This window comes from Arvicanthis niloticus, chromosome 1 (assembly GCF_011762505.2).
Source record: "Arvicanthis niloticus isolate mArvNil1 chromosome 1, mArvNil1.pat.X, whole genome shotgun sequence".
NCBI classification, from domain to species: Eukaryota; Metazoa; Chordata; class Mammalia; order Rodentia; family Muridae; genus Arvicanthis; species Arvicanthis niloticus.
The window spans coordinates 120,629,420-120,651,731 of record NC_047658.1 but is presented as its reverse complement, the minus strand read 5'-3'; the positions used below and the strand labels follow the sequence as shown (position 1 = coordinate 120,651,731).

General features: G+C 41.8%; 2 protein-coding genes across 3 annotated transcripts in view; one reads left to right on the top strand and one right to left on the bottom strand.

The window, feature by feature from the left end:
* The window catches only part of Dtx4 (deltex E3 ubiquitin ligase 4), a 35,292-nt gene extending 26,555 nt beyond the window's left edge, over positions 1 to 8,737 (top strand). For both annotated transcript variants that reach the window (XM_076917966.1, XM_034501538.2), the window contains exons 8-9: positions 2,230 to 2,319; positions 5,509 to 8,737. In XM_076917966.1, coding sequence (XP_076774081.1) covers positions 2,230 to 2,319; positions 5,509 to 5,742 — 324 coding nt within the window. In that variant the 3' untranslated portion in view covers positions 5,743 to 8,737. The remainder of the gene's footprint in view (positions 1 to 2,229; positions 2,320 to 5,508) is intronic.
* A 1,075-nt stretch (positions 8,738 to 9,812) lies between these two features.
* LOC117708096 (macrophage-expressed gene 1 protein) lies at positions 9,813 to 14,305 on the bottom strand. The gene is made up of 2 exons (XM_034501536.2): positions 14,149 to 14,305; positions 9,813 to 13,868 (listed from the first exon to the last, which is right to left on the bottom strand). Exon 2 carries the CDS (start codon positions 13,838 to 13,840, stop codon positions 11,675 to 11,677), a length of 2,166 nt encoding a protein of 721 aa, XP_034357427.1. The 5' UTR covers positions 13,841 to 13,868; positions 14,149 to 14,305; the 3' UTR covers positions 9,813 to 11,674.
* Positions 14,306 to 22,312: the final 8,007 nt, after the last annotated feature.

Below are 22,312 nucleotides of genomic sequence, written 5' to 3'. Positions count from 1 at the left end.
GCCTGGCCGAGAGAAGTGCGGTGCTGAGGAGGATGTACCTGTTTGTAAAGATTTAGTCTGACTGTTGAGTTACAACTGGCAGAGTCTTTGCATCCCAGAGAACATTAGTTTCTTTTAGTTCACAGTGATGTCTCTGTACCTCTTTTAACATTTTTCTATGATCAAAATATACTATGTATTCTATGTGTAGAGTTCTCAAAGGATAGATAAAAATTATACTTTAAAGTTTGAATAGTTTTTCTCTTTGGCAATTTGATACATGTGTACACCGAGTTTGAACATTTTCAACTGCTTTTGTCCCCTCTCTTCTCTCTTCCTTCTTCCAAAACACTTTCCCCAACAATCCCTTTTTCTTTTTTCAAGCCAATAAGTTCAATTTCTTTCTTTCTTTTTTCTTTCTTTCTTGCTTTCTTTCTTTCTTTCTTTCTTTCTTTCTTTCTTTCTTTCTTTCTTTCTTCATTCATTCTCTCACCCATTACACAACCAGGATGCATTTATTGATCTGTGGGAGAGCTTGTACCAACAGCTACATAAAATTTTCAATATTGTATGACTTTCACTTACAAAGTAGAATCTTTAAACAAGGTTATACTCTCAAGAGGTCAGGGATGTTCAAAATTATAGACAAGCATTTGTATGGGTGGAAAGTTGTCATGTCAGTCTTCGTAAACTGCTCAAAAGGACCCATGAACTTCTTGGAGCCTGTGATAGCTCTATCAATGTGACACAATTTAGTATTACACAGGAAGTTGATCCCAGTGATGGGTTCATGGAATTACTGGGAAATTTTCTTGATTATATTAACTGGGGTGGGAGGACCTGCCCACTGTGAGTGGCATCATTCCCTAGCAAGGAGGATCTGTCATGTGTAAGAGTGGAAAAGGCTGGTCTGTCATGCATGCATTAAATCATAGCTCTCTGCTCTTGACTGTGGGTATGTGACTATCTGATTCAGATTCCTGCTACTTTGATTTACCCACAAGGATAGACTGTAACATGCAATCATGAGCCAAATAAACTCCTTTCCCCTTAAGCTCTTCTGTTAGGGTATCTTACCACAATGACAAGAAATGAGACTAAGACAGACACCAGTGAGGAGGCCTAGTGTCTTGTGCCTTTTTGCTGTTGCTATAACAGAATCTCTGAGCTGAGTGATTTACAAAGAAATGAGGTTAACGTGGCTCATGATTCTGAAGGAGGAGAAATCCAGCAGTCATGTCTGGTTACACTGGGCAAGGATCTCCTGGGGCCACAGCTTATGACAGCAAATAGACAAACAGATGTGTTCAGAAGAGGGAGAACACAGAGCAGACTTGCTCTGTAAACAACATGCTTTTAGGACAACTAACCCGGTCCCTTGAGACCAAGATGAGAGCTCTCAGAAGAAAGCATCCATCCATTCTGACAGCCTTGTTGCCTCTCACATGTCCCAGCTGGCCACAAGGCTGCAAAGGAAGCCAAATTCCAGCAAGAGTTTTGGAGGGAACAAACAATACACAGTACCATAGCATCTGCGTTCTGACTCAGTTCTGCTTTGATGTCTTTCCCACTCTGTGTCCTGGGATAGCTTGTGTCCTAAAGTATTGCGTGATGATAACTGACATGTCACAAGATATTTTTTTTTGTCCTGAACATTGCAGTCCACGTTGTTGAGTAAGGAAGTGAAAACCCATGAAGACAAAGGAGAAAATCCACAAGAAGTGTGCAGATAATTCTCACTGATTGACTTGTGGCTCAGAGAACTTTGGTATTCTGAGTAGTTGATTTAAAAGCTCATGCCTCGGGGAACCTGGGCTTAAGTTAGTTTTGGCAAAGCCAGTAACGTTGTGTAGCCAGTTAGTTTCTGTGGACTTTCCATCATTCATAGAACAGTAGAATAGGTGATATTGGTACTGTAATGAGAAAATTCACTGTGCTTTTCTCTAATAAGGGCACCAAGTTCCCTTAGTGTTGGTAACATCCTATAGTGTGAGTTTTTCAAGTCACTGTCACCAAGGAGGGGAATTCCATACAATGCAGCAGGGAGCTACAGCTGCCGGCCAAACTCAGGTCACAGGCTGTATAAGAACTTAGACTGTGGTTGTCTTACTTAGACTGTGGTTGTCTTACTCTTTTTTTGGTTTGTCCTTTGTCTGAACTCTGTGGCTGTTGTTAGTGTCACACCAAGCCTGTACTAACTTTTCATTAGAAATGTTTTGCAAGCTATCTTTGTTTTCTTTCTGTTTTCAGGGACCAGAACATCCAAATCCTGGGAAGAGCTTCAGTGCCCGTGGCTTCCCACGACATTGTTACCTTCCAGACAGCGAGAAAGGGAGAAAAGTAAGAGCAGAGGTTTTTGTAGTAGGCCTAGATGGGGTATTTCATTTTGTTTCTGCAACCCACAAACCAGAGGGAACTTGCTTCTTTTAATTCTGTACATATCCAGTAATGAGTCATATTTGAATCAACCATAGGTAAGAATGGATATCATTACAAGTTGTTTTGTCTGTTTGTCTGTCTGTCTGTCTGTCTGTCTCTCTCTCTCTCTCTCTCTCTCTCTCTCTCTGTGTGTGTGTGTGTGTGTGTGTGTGTGTGTGTGTGTGTGTGTGTGTTCTTGTTTCTTGCTGCTGCATTGCTTACTCCAGACTAGCTGGCCCGAGAGCTTCCAGGTGATTCTTCTGTGTCTACCTCCTATCTCCCCACGGGAGTGCCAGGATTACAGGTTTGCATCACTGCATCTGACCTCTAACGTGGTTTCTGGGAATCTGAATTCAGGCCATCAGACCTGCACAGTGAGGACTTTCACTCACTGAGCCATCTGTCTCACCAGCCTGATTAGAATGTTTTTTGCAGGTGGTTGGGAGTTAAGCGACTTCTTTTTTCTTCTTAAAATCTTATTGACAATAATTCACCTACACTATGATTGTTATCTAGAGCCCTGTTATTTTAAAGCTGGTCCTGGGGACATACCAGTGTTAACTCCTAAGAACTTGATAGAAACTCAGAACTGGAAACCATTTCATCTTCTTAGGATCCCTGGTTGATCTGATCCGAACACACACCAAAGCATAAGCAGAATGTTCTGGGATCCTAATTGGTGGGAGATTATTTTGTTGGTTTTCAGGATTCTTTGTAATTCATGATCAGGGTTCTAAACAGTCTAGTTGAAATAACTACATTTTCAGAATCTTGCCTGATGCCAAGAGGGTGAAAAACCACTTGTCTCAGGGAAGTGTTGGGGAAATGCAAGAGGCATGCTTTTTAGTCAGCTTCCTTTCCAGATCTGAGAAGTTTACTCAACAAATGTCTGTCTTTCTGTATTGAGTGTTAGTGGTTATGTTGCTGCTGTGGGTCAAAGTTCAAGCATATGTAAGCATATCTGGGGTGATCTAGCAAACTACCACAGGCCATAGAGAGAGTGGTTCATAAACAGCAGAACTTTATTTCTCACACTCCTGGGGTTTCGGAGGTCCAAGATCAAGGTGCTGGCAGATTCAGAATCTGGCAAGGATTCACTTCCTGCTCACAGACAAAGCCTCTTCTCTGTGTGACCTCAGCAGGGAGAAAGGGCAAGAATTCCCTTTGCCAGCCTCCTTTTATAAGAGTGTTAATCTCATTCATTGACATTCTTTCTCATGACCTAATAAGCCCCATATTTTAATACTTAATTTGGAGGTGTTGGTGAGAAACTCTCATGAATTTAGGGGTGCACAAGCATTCACCGGCAGACTCTGCATGTGTCTTTCTGCTATGGAAGTCAACCTGAAAGGTTTCCAGGAAGCCTGAACAAGACATTAGGGTGGTCACAAGGGACATCTGACAGGATTCAAATTGATAAGGAAAACCCTAGACCACAGGGATACAGGAAGGTAGGGCATCTTCATGATAAATAAAATTAACAGTTTGAGATTCTCTTAAAATGGGAAAAGATTCCTACTCAAGGTCACATACAACCAGCCCTGAAGTCTAGCTTATCGCTATTTTAACACTCTTATTAAAGATATATCTGTATAAAAGAAACAGCTCTGTGTGAGCAACCTTTACACCAAGTGTTAGTTGTGCTGGGATTCTTGATATTAAGCTAGCCCAAGATTTCAACCAGACGAGTGGGGGCTTCCATTCCCTCCCTGTATCACATAATACACCCTGTCTTCCTGTCCTGCTCCAATGTCAAGGGGTGTGGGTATGTTCTGTCCTTCTAGGGAGACAAAGGATAGTTTGTAACAAAGAAACAGCAGTATTAAGACAGATGCAGTAATGCTCTGTTCTCAAACCAAGAGTCAGAATTAAGGCAGGCAGCATTCCACCAAGAAACAAATTTCTGTGCCTTAGCCCAAGGTCACAGCTGAATGTCTCCACTGTAAAGTCTGCTGTTGAGACTGCAGTCAGAGTTCCACTGGTAAAACACTTGCCTACAATGTGGCCAGCCCCACCTTCCATCTCTTGCACTTATTACCAAGAAACTTGCACATGCCTGTAATCTCAGCTTTGATGTTCAGGGTCATCCTTTACTATCTGTTAAGTTTGAGGCCAGGCTGGGATACATGCCACTGTCTCAAACAAGCACAAGACTACACTCATGTTTCAAGGGCTTTCTTAGTCCTTCCTCTGTATTGAAGACAGACCCCAAATCCTTGGGACCCAGCTTATGCACATTCACCATCTTGGACTCCTGCTTAAGTGGCCATATCCACTCAGGTCATTCTCCTCTGCACCACCTTCCAAGCTGCTTGATACTTTGATAAGCTCTCCCGAAGGGTGCTGTTTCTTTTTCCTGACACTGTGTCAGTTATCCCAAACACAATTTCTGGGATCAAGTTTCTTTGGTTAGAAGAATTAAAGTTAAAATTTAAGTTAACACATAGACATTTCAGGGGCTTTTCCTTTTCTTCTTTACCAAGTGTGCTTGTCTTAGCATAATAATAAGAAACCCTCCTTGCAGTGTGGACTTAGGTCATCTCCTCTCACCAACTCCCTTAGCAATGCCACTATTAGTTAGTATTCTTTCTACCCACTGGTCCGTGACCCTAACCTTTGGCTTCGTTACACGTTGGGTATAATAACAAGAAGGGCTTTGAATCCGGGTCATATTTACTAATGATGGTTTAGTGAGAAATCCTGTGTCAAAAAAAAAAAAAAATGGGTGGAGACCACTCCAGCAAACAACACAGCTTCAGCCAGTAGCCTCCAAGTTCACACATACAGCTGTGTGCGTCCATACACGTGCACATGCGTGTTCTACACATGCACACAACCCGTGGGGTGGGTGACAGTGTGGCCATTTTATAAATCCACAAACCTCATTCAGATGTTTGAATTTGTCAGAGTTACACAGTTACTCAGCGAGGGAGGTGAGAGTCAATCTGATGATGGTCAGAGTCCCATTTCAAATCACTCTCTTCTGGGTTGCTTAGGGTGTCATGATGAAGGAAGGGTTGGGCACATCAGGACAAATCCACCATCTCAAGATTGGTGTCTGGTTGTTAGTGAACAACAACTCCCTGTGGTCTCTCGCCCCTGTTGCCCTAGGTTCTGAAGCTGCTGCTAGTGGCCTGGGACCGCCGCCTCATCTTTGCCATTGGAACCTCCAGCACCACTGGCGAGTCCGACACTGTCATCTGGAATGAGGTGCACCACAAGACAGAATTTGGCTCTAATCTCACTGGCCATGGCTACCCAGATGCCAATTACCTGGATAATGTGCTGGCTGAACTGGCTGCCCAGGGTATCTCTGAAGACAGCACTTCCCATGAAAAAGACTGAGGTGGGAGGGTACTGGGGACCACTGGGCAGGAAATGGAGAGAGTCAAGGTAGAGGCTGATGCCATGCCTCCTGACTCCCTCATTTCCCTTCTTGTATTATCCCCACCTTGCATCCCTCTCAGTCACAGAGGGAGCTAGATTAAGGTGATGTCATTCATAAACGTCATCCAACACAAACAAGACGTGGGATGAGGGCCAACATCTTTCTGTCCCCATGGAGTCTTCAGTACTGGGTAGGCAAGAACCTGCACCTCTCCCCATCCCTAAGCAGGGGTTATGGTCAGCACAGTTAATGTATGGGAGTGTTGAGGCACTCCATATCCTGGCCTCATGAAGCTAAGGTTCCTCTCCTTGGCTGGCTTCTTGCTGTTTTTACCCTGCTTTGAGAGTGGAGTTTCTGCTTTTTTTTTTTTTCCTCCACTGGAGTCAGGGAGCTCTCACTGTGCAAGACTGGGGGGAGAGGTGTAGACTGCTGTGACATCGGAAATTGGATGCCTTGGTGCAGAGTAAGGAAGCAGTTCGTGTTAAGAGGGTCAGAGTCAAATGCCTCTGGGAGCATGTCCCTAGTGAGGAGTCTGGACCCTTCCTTCCTCCTCATCCATTGACCTGTCCATAGGCATTTGATTCTCTCAAGTGGATGGACGGACTCAGGGATTCTTCTCTGGGTTTGTGTGCCATGATGCTGTTTCCAACCAAGTGCTCTCTGATCCGATCATAGCCTGCATAACCCACTGAGCATGTGCACTATCTTCAGGGAGAGGATCCCATAGCCTTCTTCTCAACTCATTTCAAACCAGCTCAGTTTCATCAAGTCACTGTGAGTTGGAGCCCACACCAGGCTCTTTGTCATCTCTGTGTGTGTGTGTGTGTGTGTGTGTGTGTGTGTGTGTGTGTGTGTTACTGGGTCAGGTTATTGGGAAAGTCCCATCATGTCTCTGAATTCTGTTTCACATGCCAAATCCCAATTCTGTTGGGGATCCAATAGTAAAGGTGTGGCCCTTTGACTTTTCTCAGCCTTTGCAAGCCCATCTCATGATTAACTTGGACCCTGTTGAACACAGAGTTGCACTTGGGAAGATGTGTTGATGCAAGAGCTAGATTGACCCTTCTCTATCCTGTTAATATTAGATCAGAGCCAGCCTCCATCCAGTCCTGTTTATATGAGAGCTCAGTTCATCTCCCCGCAGATTTGCTAGTTCAAGGCCAGAGATATTACTGTTCCTCATCCCAGCCCCCTTCTCCAGCCTCCATCTAGTACAGATTGGCTAAAACCATGGTGGCAGAAGCCTCTTTCGTTCATTCCTAACACAGTTAGGAAAACATCTTGGTCTTCTCTAAACAGCATCTGGGTGGTGTCCCAAGATCCAATCTATCCCCAGAATTTCCTCAACTTTGGCCCCATTAAAGAATGAATTAAGTGTCAGGTAAGAAAGAATGGAGAATCAAGAAAGGAAACCAATTTCCCCTTTGGAAGTGGGTTCTTTTAACTCTGTGTTTGGGGAAAGTTCCTCTGGATATTAATTTGAACTTATATACTTCATGTCTTGAGGGTTTGAATATATATATGTTCAGTGGCTTCCACCATTGTTGACATTGCTGTGGCCAGTAGAATCACCCAAGTGTCCCTAACCCAGTTCCCTGGTGCTGAGTATTCTTTCACTCTACAAATGGCTAATGAAACTTTAATTGCCTCCCACTAGGGAGAGCTGTGGTAGGAGGGAATGTTCTACCTTCTTAGTCCAAAGAGTCCTATCAATGGGGGAGGGGGGGCATTTTGTCTCACAAGCAGAGCAGAAGATTACTGAGTTCACTGCACCTCGGGGAAAACTCGTGCCAAAGTAGAGAAAGAGACATCAGAGCTAAGTGGAAGGCACATATCCACAGGAGTTAAAGTCACACCCTTTTAATAGGTTAACACATTTCAAAGATAATCAGACCCTCAATGAGGGCTTACAATCATTTTTGTCTTCAGTATCCTGTTACCTACCTTCCCTGCTTCTTGGCAAGAAGGATGAGAAATTAGACTGGAAGTCCATGGATAGGAAAGTGAAGCAGTGTGAAGTGAAGAAATGAGAACGGGCTCTGAGATGCGTGACTGGCCAGTGGAGGTAAATGCAGGAAAGGCATAGCACAAGGAAGAGTCCAGAAGGACGTCTCAGGGAGTGATTGTTCTAGAAGAAAAACCATTTTGAGGGTTAGTCTTCATGCCTTCAAGAATTTCCCCAGAGAACTTTAGAATGCTCCATGCCTCATTTCCTTCTTCCCTGAGGATGCTCGGAGAGGCTACACTCTTTCAACTTTGTGGGCTGATGGAACCTTGGCAAGCTCAACAATATGTCAGTCAAAACCATGGCTGGTACGTTACTCTTTCTCTTGTGCCAGCCCCAAAATATACAGAATTTATTTCAATAAAATTAGGCCCTGGGCACGAGCTACTTTGCCCCAGAGTGTTTCCCCAAGAGAAGCCCTGGTGTGTTCTACTGGGCCATGCAGGGCCTTCATGCCTTTTCTTTTACAGACTCAGCACCAGCAGCCATATTTTCCCTTCATGAGACTCCAGGGGTGACAAATGGGATTGGAGACTCACCTTGTGAGATGCTTATCCCTTGAAAAGCTCTGTGGTATATCTGTGGTTGTCTGTGCCTTTGTGCGTCCATTCCCCTCTCCTTTTTGTAAGATTCAGACTTCGGTGTGATTTTATACTTGGGTCAAAAGTTCTTGTCCTGGTATCGCACTGTTGTGTGCATGAGAGGACTGGGAGAAGGCTGCTGTGGCCCAAGAAATAACCACTGTCTCTCCCCCCACCCTTTGCTTGTTGGCGGTCACTTATATCTCAGTGGGGGTTTCTGGGAGAGGGCTGGTGAATGTCCAGATGTCAGGTATTGTGTTTGTAACTGCTGTGAAGTTGTTGATGTTGTTCTGTGGGAGGACATCGCCCCCTGGTGCTCATGAGGTGTATGTGCAGAACAATAAACTGCAGATGAACAAGCACAAATTGTTGTTCCTCCTAAGGGCCTGCTTTTGTAGAAGCGCTTTGGCACCTGTCTCAGAAACATTCGGATTACTTCCTTTATCTGAGGTCAACCTCAATCCAACTAGTTTGATAAAGGGAAACTCCCCTTTCTTCATTTTCTTAAAAACTCCCACAACTCTTCTACCCACACATTTGACCTGGCTTGACTCTGAGTTCCCCTCAAAGAAACAGGCCATAAAGCAACGGAAATGAGTGTGCGAACTTGTGGGGGTAAGGGTCATCTTTAAAAACATGGACATTGGCTTCTTGTGTGTTGGGGGGGGGTGCATGTGTGTGAGAGGAAATGCATGTGTGTGGGAGGTGCATATGTGCCAGATGAATGGTTGTATAAAGAGACACATGTGGGGGTGGTGCATGTGTGTGAGGGTGCACTGTGTAGGGGTACAGTGTGTGTGTGTGTGTGTGTGTGTGTGTGTGTGTGTGTGAAGGTGTCCTGGGTTTTGTATATACATACTGAAGCTAAAGGTTGACATTAGGTATCTCCTCTGCTGTCTCTTATCTTTTGAAGCAGGGTTCTCTCAGTGAACCTGGAAATTACCATTTTGTCTGGGATGGGCTGATGGACCAAGAGCCTTAAGTGCCACCTGTCTGTACCTGCTAGTGCTGGGGTTACAGGTTCATACCACCATACATGCTTTTACACGGGTGTTGGGATGCATATTCAGAGTCTCATGCTCAAATAGCAAGCACTTGACTGAACCATCTTCCCAGCCTCGAACACTGACCACTTAAAGGTTCCCTTGCTTTCAGGCAGTTTTTATTTTTCAAGTAAGTATTTATTATTAAACATCCCAGTAATCGTAGGAACACAAGAACAAGAAGCAAGGTCCAACCTCCCTTGTCACCAGACTGTCTCCATCTCTGATAACCCATGGAGTATGGATTTCTTGGAAACTAGTCCTGGTCTTTTTGCAGACCCCAGCCTTAAAGTCAGGACTCAGCAGAGCCCAGGATCCCCACCCATGGACGTAGTGACATGGCTTAAGGGTGAACTGGAAACCCTGTATTCTGACTACATACAGATGATACACCAAGATAGAATTTTGCTGAGTACATACTTTAATGCATATTTATACACATTTTTGTTAGTAGAGCTACATGTTTATGGAACAAATATCAAAAATTTCAACAGGAAGTTTCTGCATTTAGGTCTGGAAGTCTTCTGTGCCTTGCTTTGCAGATTCAGTAATCCTTAAAGAATTTACAGAAGGAAGCCATTATTTTCAGAAAGGCGATTGGCTTCAATGACACGTTGAAATATACCCCAAGCCCACCAAGCACAGAGAAGTTAAGGAGAACATTTTAATGCTCAAGAGGCAGATTTGATGGAGAGGTTATGCAATCAGCCCCCTTGGCTGGGCAGCTGGTAGGGCAGAGTTCAAATTCAGTCATCCATTCCCCTCCATATCTCAACTGGAAATGAATGAGGAATTTCTCCCCTATTCCTAGAGGCTGAGATAGTTGGAAGTCTTCAGGAAGGCCTACTGTGTGCATAAGTGCTTTGTTGTAAATATTAAAGAGAGAACACATCTTCTTTCATAGAAGAGAGCTCACTGGTGTGCTGTGGTGAATAGATACATAATTTCTAAGACAGCTGTAGCGGAATTTTTATGTTATAGAGAATTAAATTCTCGGATATGAAAATTGACTATTTTCAGGTGTCAATCCTGTAGGCTGCCAGGCGCCCCATGAAAACCATCCTGAAACTGAAATATATATCACGGCCTTTTCCAGCTAACTTCATGACATAAATTTTGTTTTGTTTTTAATCACCTCAGCCCTCTTCCAAGCAGTGTGAAGAGACAAATCCTAGCAGACAGAAGACAGCATTTTCTTCATAGCTTTAGTTTAAGAGGGGAAGTAGTACTTAAGAGCAGGCTCATTGTGACTTGCAAAATTTTCACCCCTAGGAAAATAAAAACTTCTTGTTGCAATATACAGTGTTTGTGTGTGTCTCTCTGCACCCTCAGGGGCGGTGAGAAGACAAGGATAATGAGTGTCCATAGAGAGGAAGGGGTTATATTTTGACACATGAACATGAAATCATACTGCTTGATCTGTCTAAACTAGAGCTCTCTTTAGTTCTTCATTTATAACACTGTTAATTGACAGACCTGAGAATTCAGAGTTTCCTAGAATACTCACATCGCCTGCAAAACCCTGGCTTTTAGCCTTAATTTATTACTCATTCCCTTTCTGTTTCTTCATCCTTCACCCCCCACAACAGAAAATTATGTTATAATTTTCTTTCCCTGAGGACTTGTTCACACTGTTCAGAAGCCCAAGACTGACCTAGATTAGCTGTGAGGAAGTTGGGAAATGGAATTCGTATAAACCCCACCCACCTCTCCTTCACATGCCTGTGAGGTGACTCATTGAGGAGGACACTGTCAATCAACACCAAGCCCTTAAAGCTAAAGAATAGTTGCATGAAAGCCTCCTGCAGCGCTTCAGGGGCACATTTGCCTCTAGATTGAAACCCAGAGGGTCTCTTTGAAAACAAAAGAAAAGAATTAATATACTTAAATCACAAACCTCTTCGGCTCACAAACTGGAAAGCCTTTCAAATTCAGACTAAATGCATAATCTCCAAATCCAATCTCTCTTCCTCTCCTCTTTGCACACACATGCATTCAGGTAAAGACAACTGTGAGAATGGACACACCCCCTGAGCCTTAGTCCCAGTCCAGCTTTTTCCAAATGAATCATACCCCTCCCCACACTACCTTAAGATGACTCCTTTAATTTCCTGGCCTAAAGAAATACTCCCAGGGTTGTAATACCTGCTTTCTTCCTATTGCAACTGTCACTTCAGTCACTTAGGAAGACAGAAGTAGCGAAAGCAAAGTGAAAGATATACTTGAAGCTGTAGCTGGAAACCCTTTCCTTTGGAGACAATTAAACTGGACTTGGATCCTGTTCTCCATCAGGGGCTGATGCATCTGTTGCTAAACTCCCAACCAAACTCTCCTGCTCCTCAATTTCCTGGTATTCCTTCTTCTTCTTGTACTTCCGAGTACCGTAGATGGCCAAGGTAATGACAACTCCCAGTGCTACGATGACTCCCAAAGTGATTCCAGCAGCTCCCCCTGCTGACACTCCATTACTGTCCCCATGGATGACTGTCAAGGCTCTACGAAGCTCCAGAGGCTCCCCCAGCTTCCACTGGTTGGTCTGAGGATCTTTAATCCAGGATCTGGCAGTCTCACTACTGGTCACTATGACAGTGTTGGTGGCAACTTGGCTCATGAGGGGTGGTTTGGTGTAAGGTGGGAGCCTGACAGGGAGCAGGGACCCTCCTGTGAAGATTCCGGCCTTGACACAGTAGGACACTTGGCATCCATCACTGATAACAGCTAGGTGTTGGCTGAAGCCCCCAGGGCACTTTTTCAGAGATGGTGCTCCTATGTCTTTGGCTGTATCAGAATTAGCCAAGGGGTTCCCCATTATACAACTGAAGAACCCACCAAAGGGGACTGAAAACTTGTACCCCAACTCATAATCCTGGGACACACATACCTTGAGGCTTTCAAACAGGTTCACTGGAATGTAGCCAGCTGGACACGACTGTGCATTTGTCATGGGATTGATGCTCTTGTCAGTGAAGACTCCTCCAAAGAGAAGTCCCGAGTTGTCAGGTACTTGGCCAGTGGCCGCACACCAATAAGCCCTAAATTCAGCCTTGGCCACACGGAACACATCTTCACACACTGTCTTACAGAAAATCTTGAGGGTGCATTTCTTTTTACATTCCAGGCGACTGTAACCCTCCTCATGGGTCTGAGACAGCAGATGAACAGGAGTGTAGCCAGAGGGACAAGAGAAATCACCAGTGAGCAGGTTCTTCTGCTCGAGGTTTTGGCAAAGAACATCACCTGACAGCTCAGTGCATTCCTGATAAACTCCACCAAAGGTGAAGTTGGTTACTTTGGCATCACACGAATCATCGTCCATATTGGCTTGAAAATTGAAGTTGGGGGAGTCGACATTTGTGCAGCCAGGGTGAGTGTTAAAAGTGTAATAGTGTCTCACAGCAGTTTCCACTGTCTTCGACAGCTTCTTCACCAAGGGACCTGGCAAGCCAGGCAGCTTGTCAGGCTTAATGAAGAAATGCAGAGGCAGGCCAGCACGGTCTATTGCCACTAGATGGTTAGTGATGCCCTTCTGCCAGGTTTCCAAGGTGATGCCTGGATAGAAGGGAACCCCTCCAAAGCTCTGCACCCTAGAGTTGGTTCTGTTAGACAGGTAGCTCTTGGTCAAAGTGGTCTGAGAAGTGTAGTCTGTTTCAACCTTGAAGTTCACAATGTTTAAGAAAGCAATCCCAGCAGAGCCAGTCAGAGCGTTCCGGCTGTTCTGGTTGTCCAGGAGGAAGGAGGACCTTATGTGATCCTCCTGAACCAGTGCAGCCCCAGCATCCACACTGGTGATTACGTGTGTGCCATAGTTGAGGACCAAGAGTTCTGCCAGATAGGTGGCCATCTTCGTCTGGTTTTTCTCTAGTTGGTCACAGATGTCCATAAGTGCCTTCGTAAACCCCCTGCTGAGCTCTGAAGTTGGGGTGCTTTTGACTGTGTAGATCCGGTTTCTTACCTGAACCCTGGTAGTTACAGCTTGGTCCTTTACTTGAAGGGTCTTCATCCTTTGAAACTCAGTAGAGAACTTGCCGTTGACTTTGGAGAAAAGGGAGAGTTCTGTGTTGATAGAAACTGAGGTGGTACTCTGGTAATTCATCCAGGATTCCAGGATTTCTGAGTTCATCTCCAGGTTGCTCTCTTTCTGAGGAATAGTATAGACTTCATCGGGGATGATGTACTGTCCGTCTTCTGTGGTCTTACAGTTGGTGTATGTCAAGTCCATCACCCGTCCCATGTCTACATTTCTCAGATTATCCCAGCCTCCTCCTGGTAGGACCTCTAAGACAGGTAGTTTCAGGCCATCCTTGCATATTTGAAATCCAGTCTTAGCCATCTCCCCAAGAGGCTTGTCTGCTTCAGCACATGCTATCATCATCCAGAAGAGAACCAAGGCCATGAAGCTGTTCATGGCGCAGACGGTTCCAGCCATATACCAGCCAAAGCATTCACCAACGAGACTAGGGCAAACAGAAGGATGGGAAAGAAAGCAGTTGCTGAAACAGAAATTTCTACAGTTCTCCTAAAACCATCAGTTCCTCTTTATGCTGCTCCAATTGCAAAATAGAGAAATGAAAGCTGGTTGGGATATAAGAGACCATTAGTACCTTGTAAAAATTATTCTCCACTGAGGTATGCAAATATACACTCTTCACCAATTCCTCCACTATGTCCCTCACCCTGCCTTTCTTCTACCAAAGGGGTTTGGCACCCAGTAAAAGCACGGATTCACCACCTTACCTCTTCTCCGTCAGAAGGCTCTGTCTGGCTTTTGTTTCACTCTCTTTGACTGACTTCAAAATCTGCCTTTCTCTTCTCTTGTGAAATCACAATATTAGTTTCTTTTTCCTGGAAATCAGGAGTTAGTAACAGCCTTGAGCTTATTTACATACCCCACCCCACTAGGCAGGCTGATTACTCTGTGTGGAGGACAAATCTCAGCTATCTCATTGGCACACTGACGTTGGAGGTTGTCCTCTGAGAACGAAAGGGTAAAGAACCTCAGATGCATGTTTTGTGAGGTCTCATTGTTACAAACTCACGAAGTCCTGGTTTGGAGATAGACTTATCTAGGGCTGAACTGCCCGGGAAAGCATTCCATTTGCTGGGAAACCTCAGCCTGAATTGTCCTGGGTGAGGATGAGGGCCTCCACACTGCTCTGTTTTTCTCCTTTCAGATAGAAGAAGTATTCAGGAAAAGACAAAAGCCACGCTACAAATTTTGGGTTACGCAAAGCATACAATGGCCCAGGAGCATACGAGCATGTGTCCACACGTTTGTCTGATCGTCTCCATGTGCGCACTTATAAACTAAGTGGTAAAACTAACCACATGTTTAACTTTTTCACCCCATCAGCAAAGACAGAAAAAAAAGGAAAGGTGTTCCTTATTACTCGGGCTAAAAGTACTAAAATTCATTTTTTCTGTTGTCAGGAAAACGTCATGAGTGTTCTTTTCTGGACACCCACTTCTTTTTGTCAGGCAGTGATACTAGCTCCTCTAAATTTGCAATTCAGAAAGGAGCAGCCTGTGCTAGTGATCGAGTGTCAGGATGAAGGGAGGCTTAGATGAATTACACAGTTGTAGCACCTGGAGTGTCTCGGTTCATTTAGCGGCAGCCAGGGACTCTACAGCAGATAGTAAATCTTCATATGGCACCTTCATAGCACCCCAGATCATTTTATGAGCAAGATGCAGACCTAAACAGTTTCTCACTTTCCTGTTCCATTTTTAGTACAGTTTTCTACTCTAACATCACATAAAATGGAAGAATGACAAAATATTCTAAGCCAACACAAGTTTTTCAAATGAAAAACTCATTGTGTTATATCATGATGTGTAAAAACAATAATAGACCTTCAGCACGAACCCAGATATGGTCAAGTATATAAAATTAGAGGCTCCAACACCAGCCCAATGTCAGTGTCTGGTCAACAGAGTTTATTGAATAATTTTTTTTACTCTTAAATTTCCAGAGATTCTTTGGTTTTCTTGCTTTTTTTTTTTTTTTTCCAACAATGTCTTAGCTATATGAGGTTTTCTTTACCTGAGCATTTATTAACTACTAAATAACAATGGCTATCAGTTTGTAGTCAGTAAAACAATTCAAGCAATACAGATACTTAAAAATTTTTATTTTTGAGATAGAACACAATTAAAACATTTCTCCATTCTCATTTCTTCCTACAAACCTTCCCATATACCTTTCTTCACTCTCCTTCAAATTCATGGCCTTTTTTTTTTTTTTTTTTTACTAATTGTTTATGCAATGTATATGTACTTGTATGTGTATGTGTGTTTACATGTCTCTGTGTGCATGTGCTTTAGTATATACACGTGCATGTATTTGTACATGTCTGTGTATGTCTGTGTATGTGTACATGTGTATCTGGATGTGTATGTATGTACATATGTATATGTATGTGTATGTGTGTAGATACATATGTATTCTTAAATATAACCTGCTCAGTCCTTATAACATTACTTGTATGTATATTATCAGGACTGACCATTTGGCACTGGATAACCAATTAATGAGCTCTTATTTTTTTAAAAGCATCAAGTTACTGTTGGCATTTTCATGAACTTGGGGAGGTTGAACGCATGGCTTTTATGATTTCTTTGGTGAGGGCGGTTTAGCTGGTTGGAAACAATGAAAAGAGAAGTGAAATGGTGAGCCTCTGAGGGTGCAATCTCATTTGCATGCCCAGGAAAGAAGGGCGGGTGCTCAGAACATTCGTTGTGAGGACTCTGGTGCAGGATTTGAGTAGCCCCTCCCACCTTCACTTTTCCTGTTTTACTCCTTCCAGAAATGTTCTCTACTTTTTCTTGTACTGATATATTCCTATAAACACATATTCTCTCCAGAGAACTGTTCCCCTGAGGCAGTGAAGGGCTGGGGCTAACGTTTAAACTCTGGCCTCTAGCAGAGAGGCCACAGAAGGTGTGTATCTCTGGTGCTGCAAAGCAATTTCGCTTCCTCCAGCAAGCAGCAAGAAGGAAGTCACACATCTGCTTTCTTTCTAAGTCTGAACATGTTTGGCACTGTGTCACGAGGAGTTAAGCCATGATTCATGTCTAAAGTTCACTTCTGTGTGGGCTTGGAGCCGGTTAGGGTGTTTCCAACAAGTACACCTCACAGGTGATCTGAGACAGTTGTGTTAGCCAGCCACAGCCTACTTTGCCAGGGATCTAGGAGACCAGTTTGACACCTGACATACAAAGCATTGTTGAATGGAACTGAGAACCTAACTGTTATAGATCATATTTTGATGACAATGAATGACCTGTGTGACACAGAGCACAAGGGCAGTTTTTTTATTATTATTATTCCTGAGGCTTCTAACCTGATATTCTGAGAGTTGCTTTGTCAACTCTGAATGAATTCTTTCCACCAAGATTGTTTATCTACTAATCACACACAAAAAAAATATAATAACTCAGTGGTTTCCTGCTCTCTTTTGTTCTGGAGAGTAAAAACAAAAGGCACTTGGGAAATTCTGCACAGTCATATTAATGCAAGGCCAGAATTTGGCAGTCCAAGCCATTTTATTCCGACATTTACCTGAAACTAGTTCTCACTGTTTACTTCTGACTGACCTGGAATTCTGTAAGTAGACCAGGCTGACCTTAAACTCACAGAGTGTCCACTATATTAAAACAGAAGCAAAACTGCAAAGTCTTCAGTCTAAGTCTCAGGTGCCATCTAATGACGTTTTTAGCCTTTGGGTGGTGGAAGCCAGGGGTTTGTTTCTACATTCCAAAAAAAAAAAAAAAAAAAAAAAAAAAAAAGAAAAGAAAAGAAAAAAAGGATCTTACCTGAAAGCAAGAAGGATTAGGTCAGTCATGGAGGTAGGCAATAAATGGCTGTTACAGAGACTAGTGATACCTCAAGATAATCTAGCTCTGGACATGTAACATTGTACTGTTTACAATTAGCAAAGTTGTATCATCAGTCAGCTACATAGAATCCTTAACACCATTGGTTCAGCCTTTGTTTTGGAACCTTTGATTCATTGTTTCTGGTTTGGGTTATAAATCACACATTTGCATGGGAAGGCCAAATACAACTCTGTGGCCCTTGGTGATGGAAAGACTGACTCCTGGAAGCTGACAGAGATAAGATTGAGGAGGAAGGAAAGGAGATGTCTAGACAGAGAGAGAGAAAGAGAGAGAGAGAGAGAGAGAGAGAGAGAGAGAGAGAGAGAGAGAGAGAGATGTTACATTAAGGAAGAAACCTCTCTGGCCATCATGATCCAAATTTGATTTTGTGTATCATATATAACATTTATATGTTACATATAATAGGCACATTATACCTAAAGACAAAAGAACTAAGGGCACAGGATAGCCTAAAGATGTAAAGGCAGTAGAAGAAGGAAACAATCAAAAACCTTCATTAAAAAAGATTTATTCATTTATTTTTATGTGCACTGTGTGTTTAGGTGCTCCCCTTGTCAAGAAGAGGGTAGGATCCCTGCCTGACATGTGAAAGACCACCAAGTACTCTTAACCATGGAACTAGCTCTCCAGACCCGCAAAGGTTCTTTTTAAACTAGATTGACTCTTCATCTTGTGTCTAAAACAGTACTCTGTACTATTTGGATTTTTGCAATATCTTTCCTGATTCGTTTTCTCTCAATTTTAGTTTTCTGATGGCAAACTTGATTTTACAGCTACAATTGCAGAAGTGGCCTGTTTTAACTTTACACAATATTGATCTTTAATATCTGAGTTGTTATAATGTTCCTTGTGGATTATAATTGGATCTATGTTATTATCTTGGTACTGTGCCAGATTTTAGTTTGGGAAAGGAAATAAAAGTAAGTTGTATTATAGAAGAAACCAGTAACAGAAATCAGTAGTGCTGCTTTAAATATTCTTTTAACAAATTGTCATTCCATGTAGTAAATATTATCAGTGACCAGGATAAAAATCTAGAGGTCAGAAATGTGAGAAATGAGGATCCTACAGGATTGGTGGCCATAATCAAAACTCATTTCTAGTTTTATAATCTGAACAAAATTTTTGAAGGTACTTTGTAGTATTTCTCACTTTTTATTGGCAAAATACTGTTTAACTTTGGGGATCTAAAGAGATGGCTCAGTGATTAAAGGTACTAGCTGCATCCTATTAACATGTATAATGTCTAGACTTTATTACCAGTCCAAAATTATACAGGGATAGGCTTAGCATGCATAAGACCTAGGTTTTATCTCCCCAACTATTTTTAAAAAATCTTTTTTGATGCAGAGACTCACTCTAGCCCAGGCTGACCTGTAAATACATTTTGCAGCACAGGCTGAACTGAACTCACAGCAATCCTCAGACTTCAGCCTGCTGAGTAATCTCTAAGTTCAAAGCCAGTCTGGTCTATGCAGTGAGGAGTTCCAGGACAACCAAGGATACACAGAGAAACCCTGTCTCAAGGGCAGGGGGCAGGGAAAAGAAAGAACAGTAGTAGCTACTCTTCCTGAGGACGCAGGTTCTAATCCCAGCACCCACGTGACTACTCATAACTGGCTAGAAGTCCAGTTTCAGGGCATCTAATGCCTTTTTCTGACCCCAGTGGCACTGCATGGCTATGGTACATTTATATACACGTAGGCAAAACCCTCATATACATAAAATTTTAAGAATAAAAATATTGTTTAATTTTTTTAAATTCCTACTAATTATGCTCCAGGGTCCCTTGAGTATTCATCTATTCAAAAACTGTTGTTAGGGGAGTGTAAGAGACCCCAAATGATATAGATTATTGCCATTGCCTTCAGTTGTCTTCCAGAAAAATAAGGTAAGATACTATTGCTAAAGATTCCACACACATTGAACCATAACTTGGAGGAATAGATATGGATCTGACCTGAAAGCCTCAACCCTGAAGAATAGCTCTTACAGGATCAGAAAGAATTATGGAAGCTGCGAAGGAAGCGATCAATGATCTTACGTAGCTATAACAGCTACAAGCCACAATGATCATTACTGTGAGAAACTCTGAAAGGTCCAATAGTAGCACTTGCATCATGGGAGGGTCTCAATAGCTACTGAAACTGGACTGAAAGCTTACTCACTAGAAAAAAGTTCACATCAAACACCATAAGGCTAGCCAACTACCCACCTGGTGAAACCAGGGGACCTAAAGAAAGCTTATTATCTTGGTATTATCACAGATTTTTGTTTGGGAAAAGAAATGGAAATTCACGTTTTCTAATTTCTAACTGAATTCTAAATACTTATCCTTATACCCAGAGATGAAGGAAGCTCTCATTCCTCATCAAAGAGGCTTCATATTGCAGCAGATAGAGAGAGAGTTACAGAAAACTAAAACTGGACAAAACACAGAAAACCACTGATCATGGGATGCCCAGCCCCAGTAAATATATCTACAATACAATTCTTACACCTAAGGCTCAGGGGACATTGAAAAAGAAGGGACAGAAGAGCGTTGTAAGAGCCAGAGGGCCAGGACACCAGTTGTGAAATAGTGTCCTCCAAAAAGGAACCAAAAAGAGAACAGGAAGTGGAGGAGTGTAGGGAGGAAGGTGTGGATCTGGGAAAGTTAGGGGAAGAGTGGGAGTTAAATGTGATCAAAATACACTGTGTGAAATTTTCAAAGAGTTAATATAATTACTCTATCTTCTTAAAAGTAGACTGTTGAGATATAAAATTTGAATATTGTGCCATTGGACACAGTTTGCTTTGCGTATAATTTGGACAAGAAATGTTAACTCAAGTCCTACTATGCCTAACAGACTCAGTTTTTAAAGTTGAAGCTATTTTAAGTAGTCAACATCTGAATATGCCATAGGGCTTTCAGAGCTTTTAATTTGTCTTATTTTAATTATCAACAAGAACTTATAATCTAGTTAGTTGGATTCAGTTAATAGTCTTTACTTTTTTAAGGTAAGAGCTTGACTTAAGAGTTTTGAGTCAAAATAGAAGTATTCCCCTCTTATTTTAAATCTTCCAAAAAAAATTATCAATGAGAAAAAAAGCTAAAAATTTAAATCCAAGTATACTGACTAATGAGAGATGCAGTTTTACCAAGGTAGTGAAGATACTTGAGTCTTTTCAAACATGATAATTGGTTCAAGTAAGGTAGAAGGTCCAGGTAAACAATAGGATCTAACGTGAACATGATTAATACAAAAACACAGCACCCTTATCTGTAGCCTTACTAAAATCAACATTAATAAATATTAATTCTATCACTTAGGATTGTACCAAGCAAATTCCAAACATCTTAGATAATCAAAAAATATCTAAATATGAATAAGTTTAAGAAATATAAAAAACAAGGATTTGTAAAAATATTGTCAGAAGCCCCTTTAGTACAGTGACCTGGAGCTCGGTAGCCAGTGTAGAGGAAGACAGCTGTCATTTGGCTTCTTTGAAATCCCTGTGGATGAGATCTCACTAGTAGGCATAAGTTTGAGGTAAGAAATATGAATCTTAGGATTTATCTCTTAAAGATTTACTGCCCACAAGTTAGTTGGAAGCACCTGATACACTCGTCCAGGCTAAAGGGAGGGGGGTCTTGATCTTATTTGTTTATCTGTTTGTTTGTTTTTAACATATTGATTAACTCTCTTTGTGTTAGTTCCTTTTCCAAGTTCTTCATCTTTTAGGAGTTTTGAGGGAATTAAATATTTAGGGATCAGCTTAAAGGCCCTTATGAAACTATACAATGTCTCCTTTTAATAGTAGTGACTCATGATTCTTTAAACAAAAGAATATGTAAGTTACATGGTACTTATTTATGAAGAGACATGGATATCTGTCAAAGGGGAGTAAATCTTAGCTTCATCAGAACTAACAGGAGTGTCTTCAGCTACGGAAGCTATGAGCTTTTGTTATTTTATACATTTAGTGACTTTTGTTTATCCACCAATACAGAAGATTTAAGGTACTAAACATAATGAAAATGTGTACAATAGTCCAAATTTTACAGATTTATACATTTGCTCACAAAAACTTTTATGATTATTATGTCAGGGAACAGCCCAAGTAGGAATATTTTGTAATAAAATATGTATGTATGTGTGTATGTTAGGAACACATTCAGGTAGTGACTATCCAGCTTTACTCAATAGAAAAACATACAAAGATAGATTTGGATAAAATCTAATCATGTTTTAAATGACTCATTGAATAAAAGAATAAAAAATAATAGCCATGAATATGGAGAGATGGCTAAGTGGTTAAGAGCAACATGTGCTCTTGTCCAAACTGAATCAAAACGAATTTGCTTCCCAGCATCCACATGGAGGCTCACAACTGTCTATAACTCCAATATTAGCAGATCTGACACCTTCTTCTAGACTCTGTAGGTGCCATGCATGCCAGGCATGCATGGGGTACACACTTAAAATATGAAATCATTAAATCCAAAGAATTTTAAAGAAATTATTTTAAAGAAATTATTTTAAAGAAATTATTTTAAAGAAATTATTCATTTAATAAAACCTTTGTTTTCTAAGCTAGTTTTTCTGTAAATATTATTAAAAGAAAAATCAATATTTAAGAAAACATTAGTGTTTTAAACAGAATCAGGCACCAGTTCTACAGAATATAGAACATCAACCTCAGGAATTTTTAATAGCCTTTGATTTCAGCAACTGAAAAACATATACATTGTATCTTAAATATCTAATAGCTATAAATATAGGCACAACAGTAAGCCTTTTCTGTGCTCTTTTAACAAATTTAAATGAGCTATTTCTTAAATATTTAAATCTTATTAAAACAGATATTTAGAAATTGCTTTTGTTTAAAAACAAGGGGGAGGATGTTGCAAAGGCCATGACATCCTTGGCCTGAAGCTATGTTAATGTCTGTGAGGTGTGCTTTTGCCGGGGCCACACTGATGTGAGCAGCCTGCATTGCCACCTGAGGTCATGGTGAT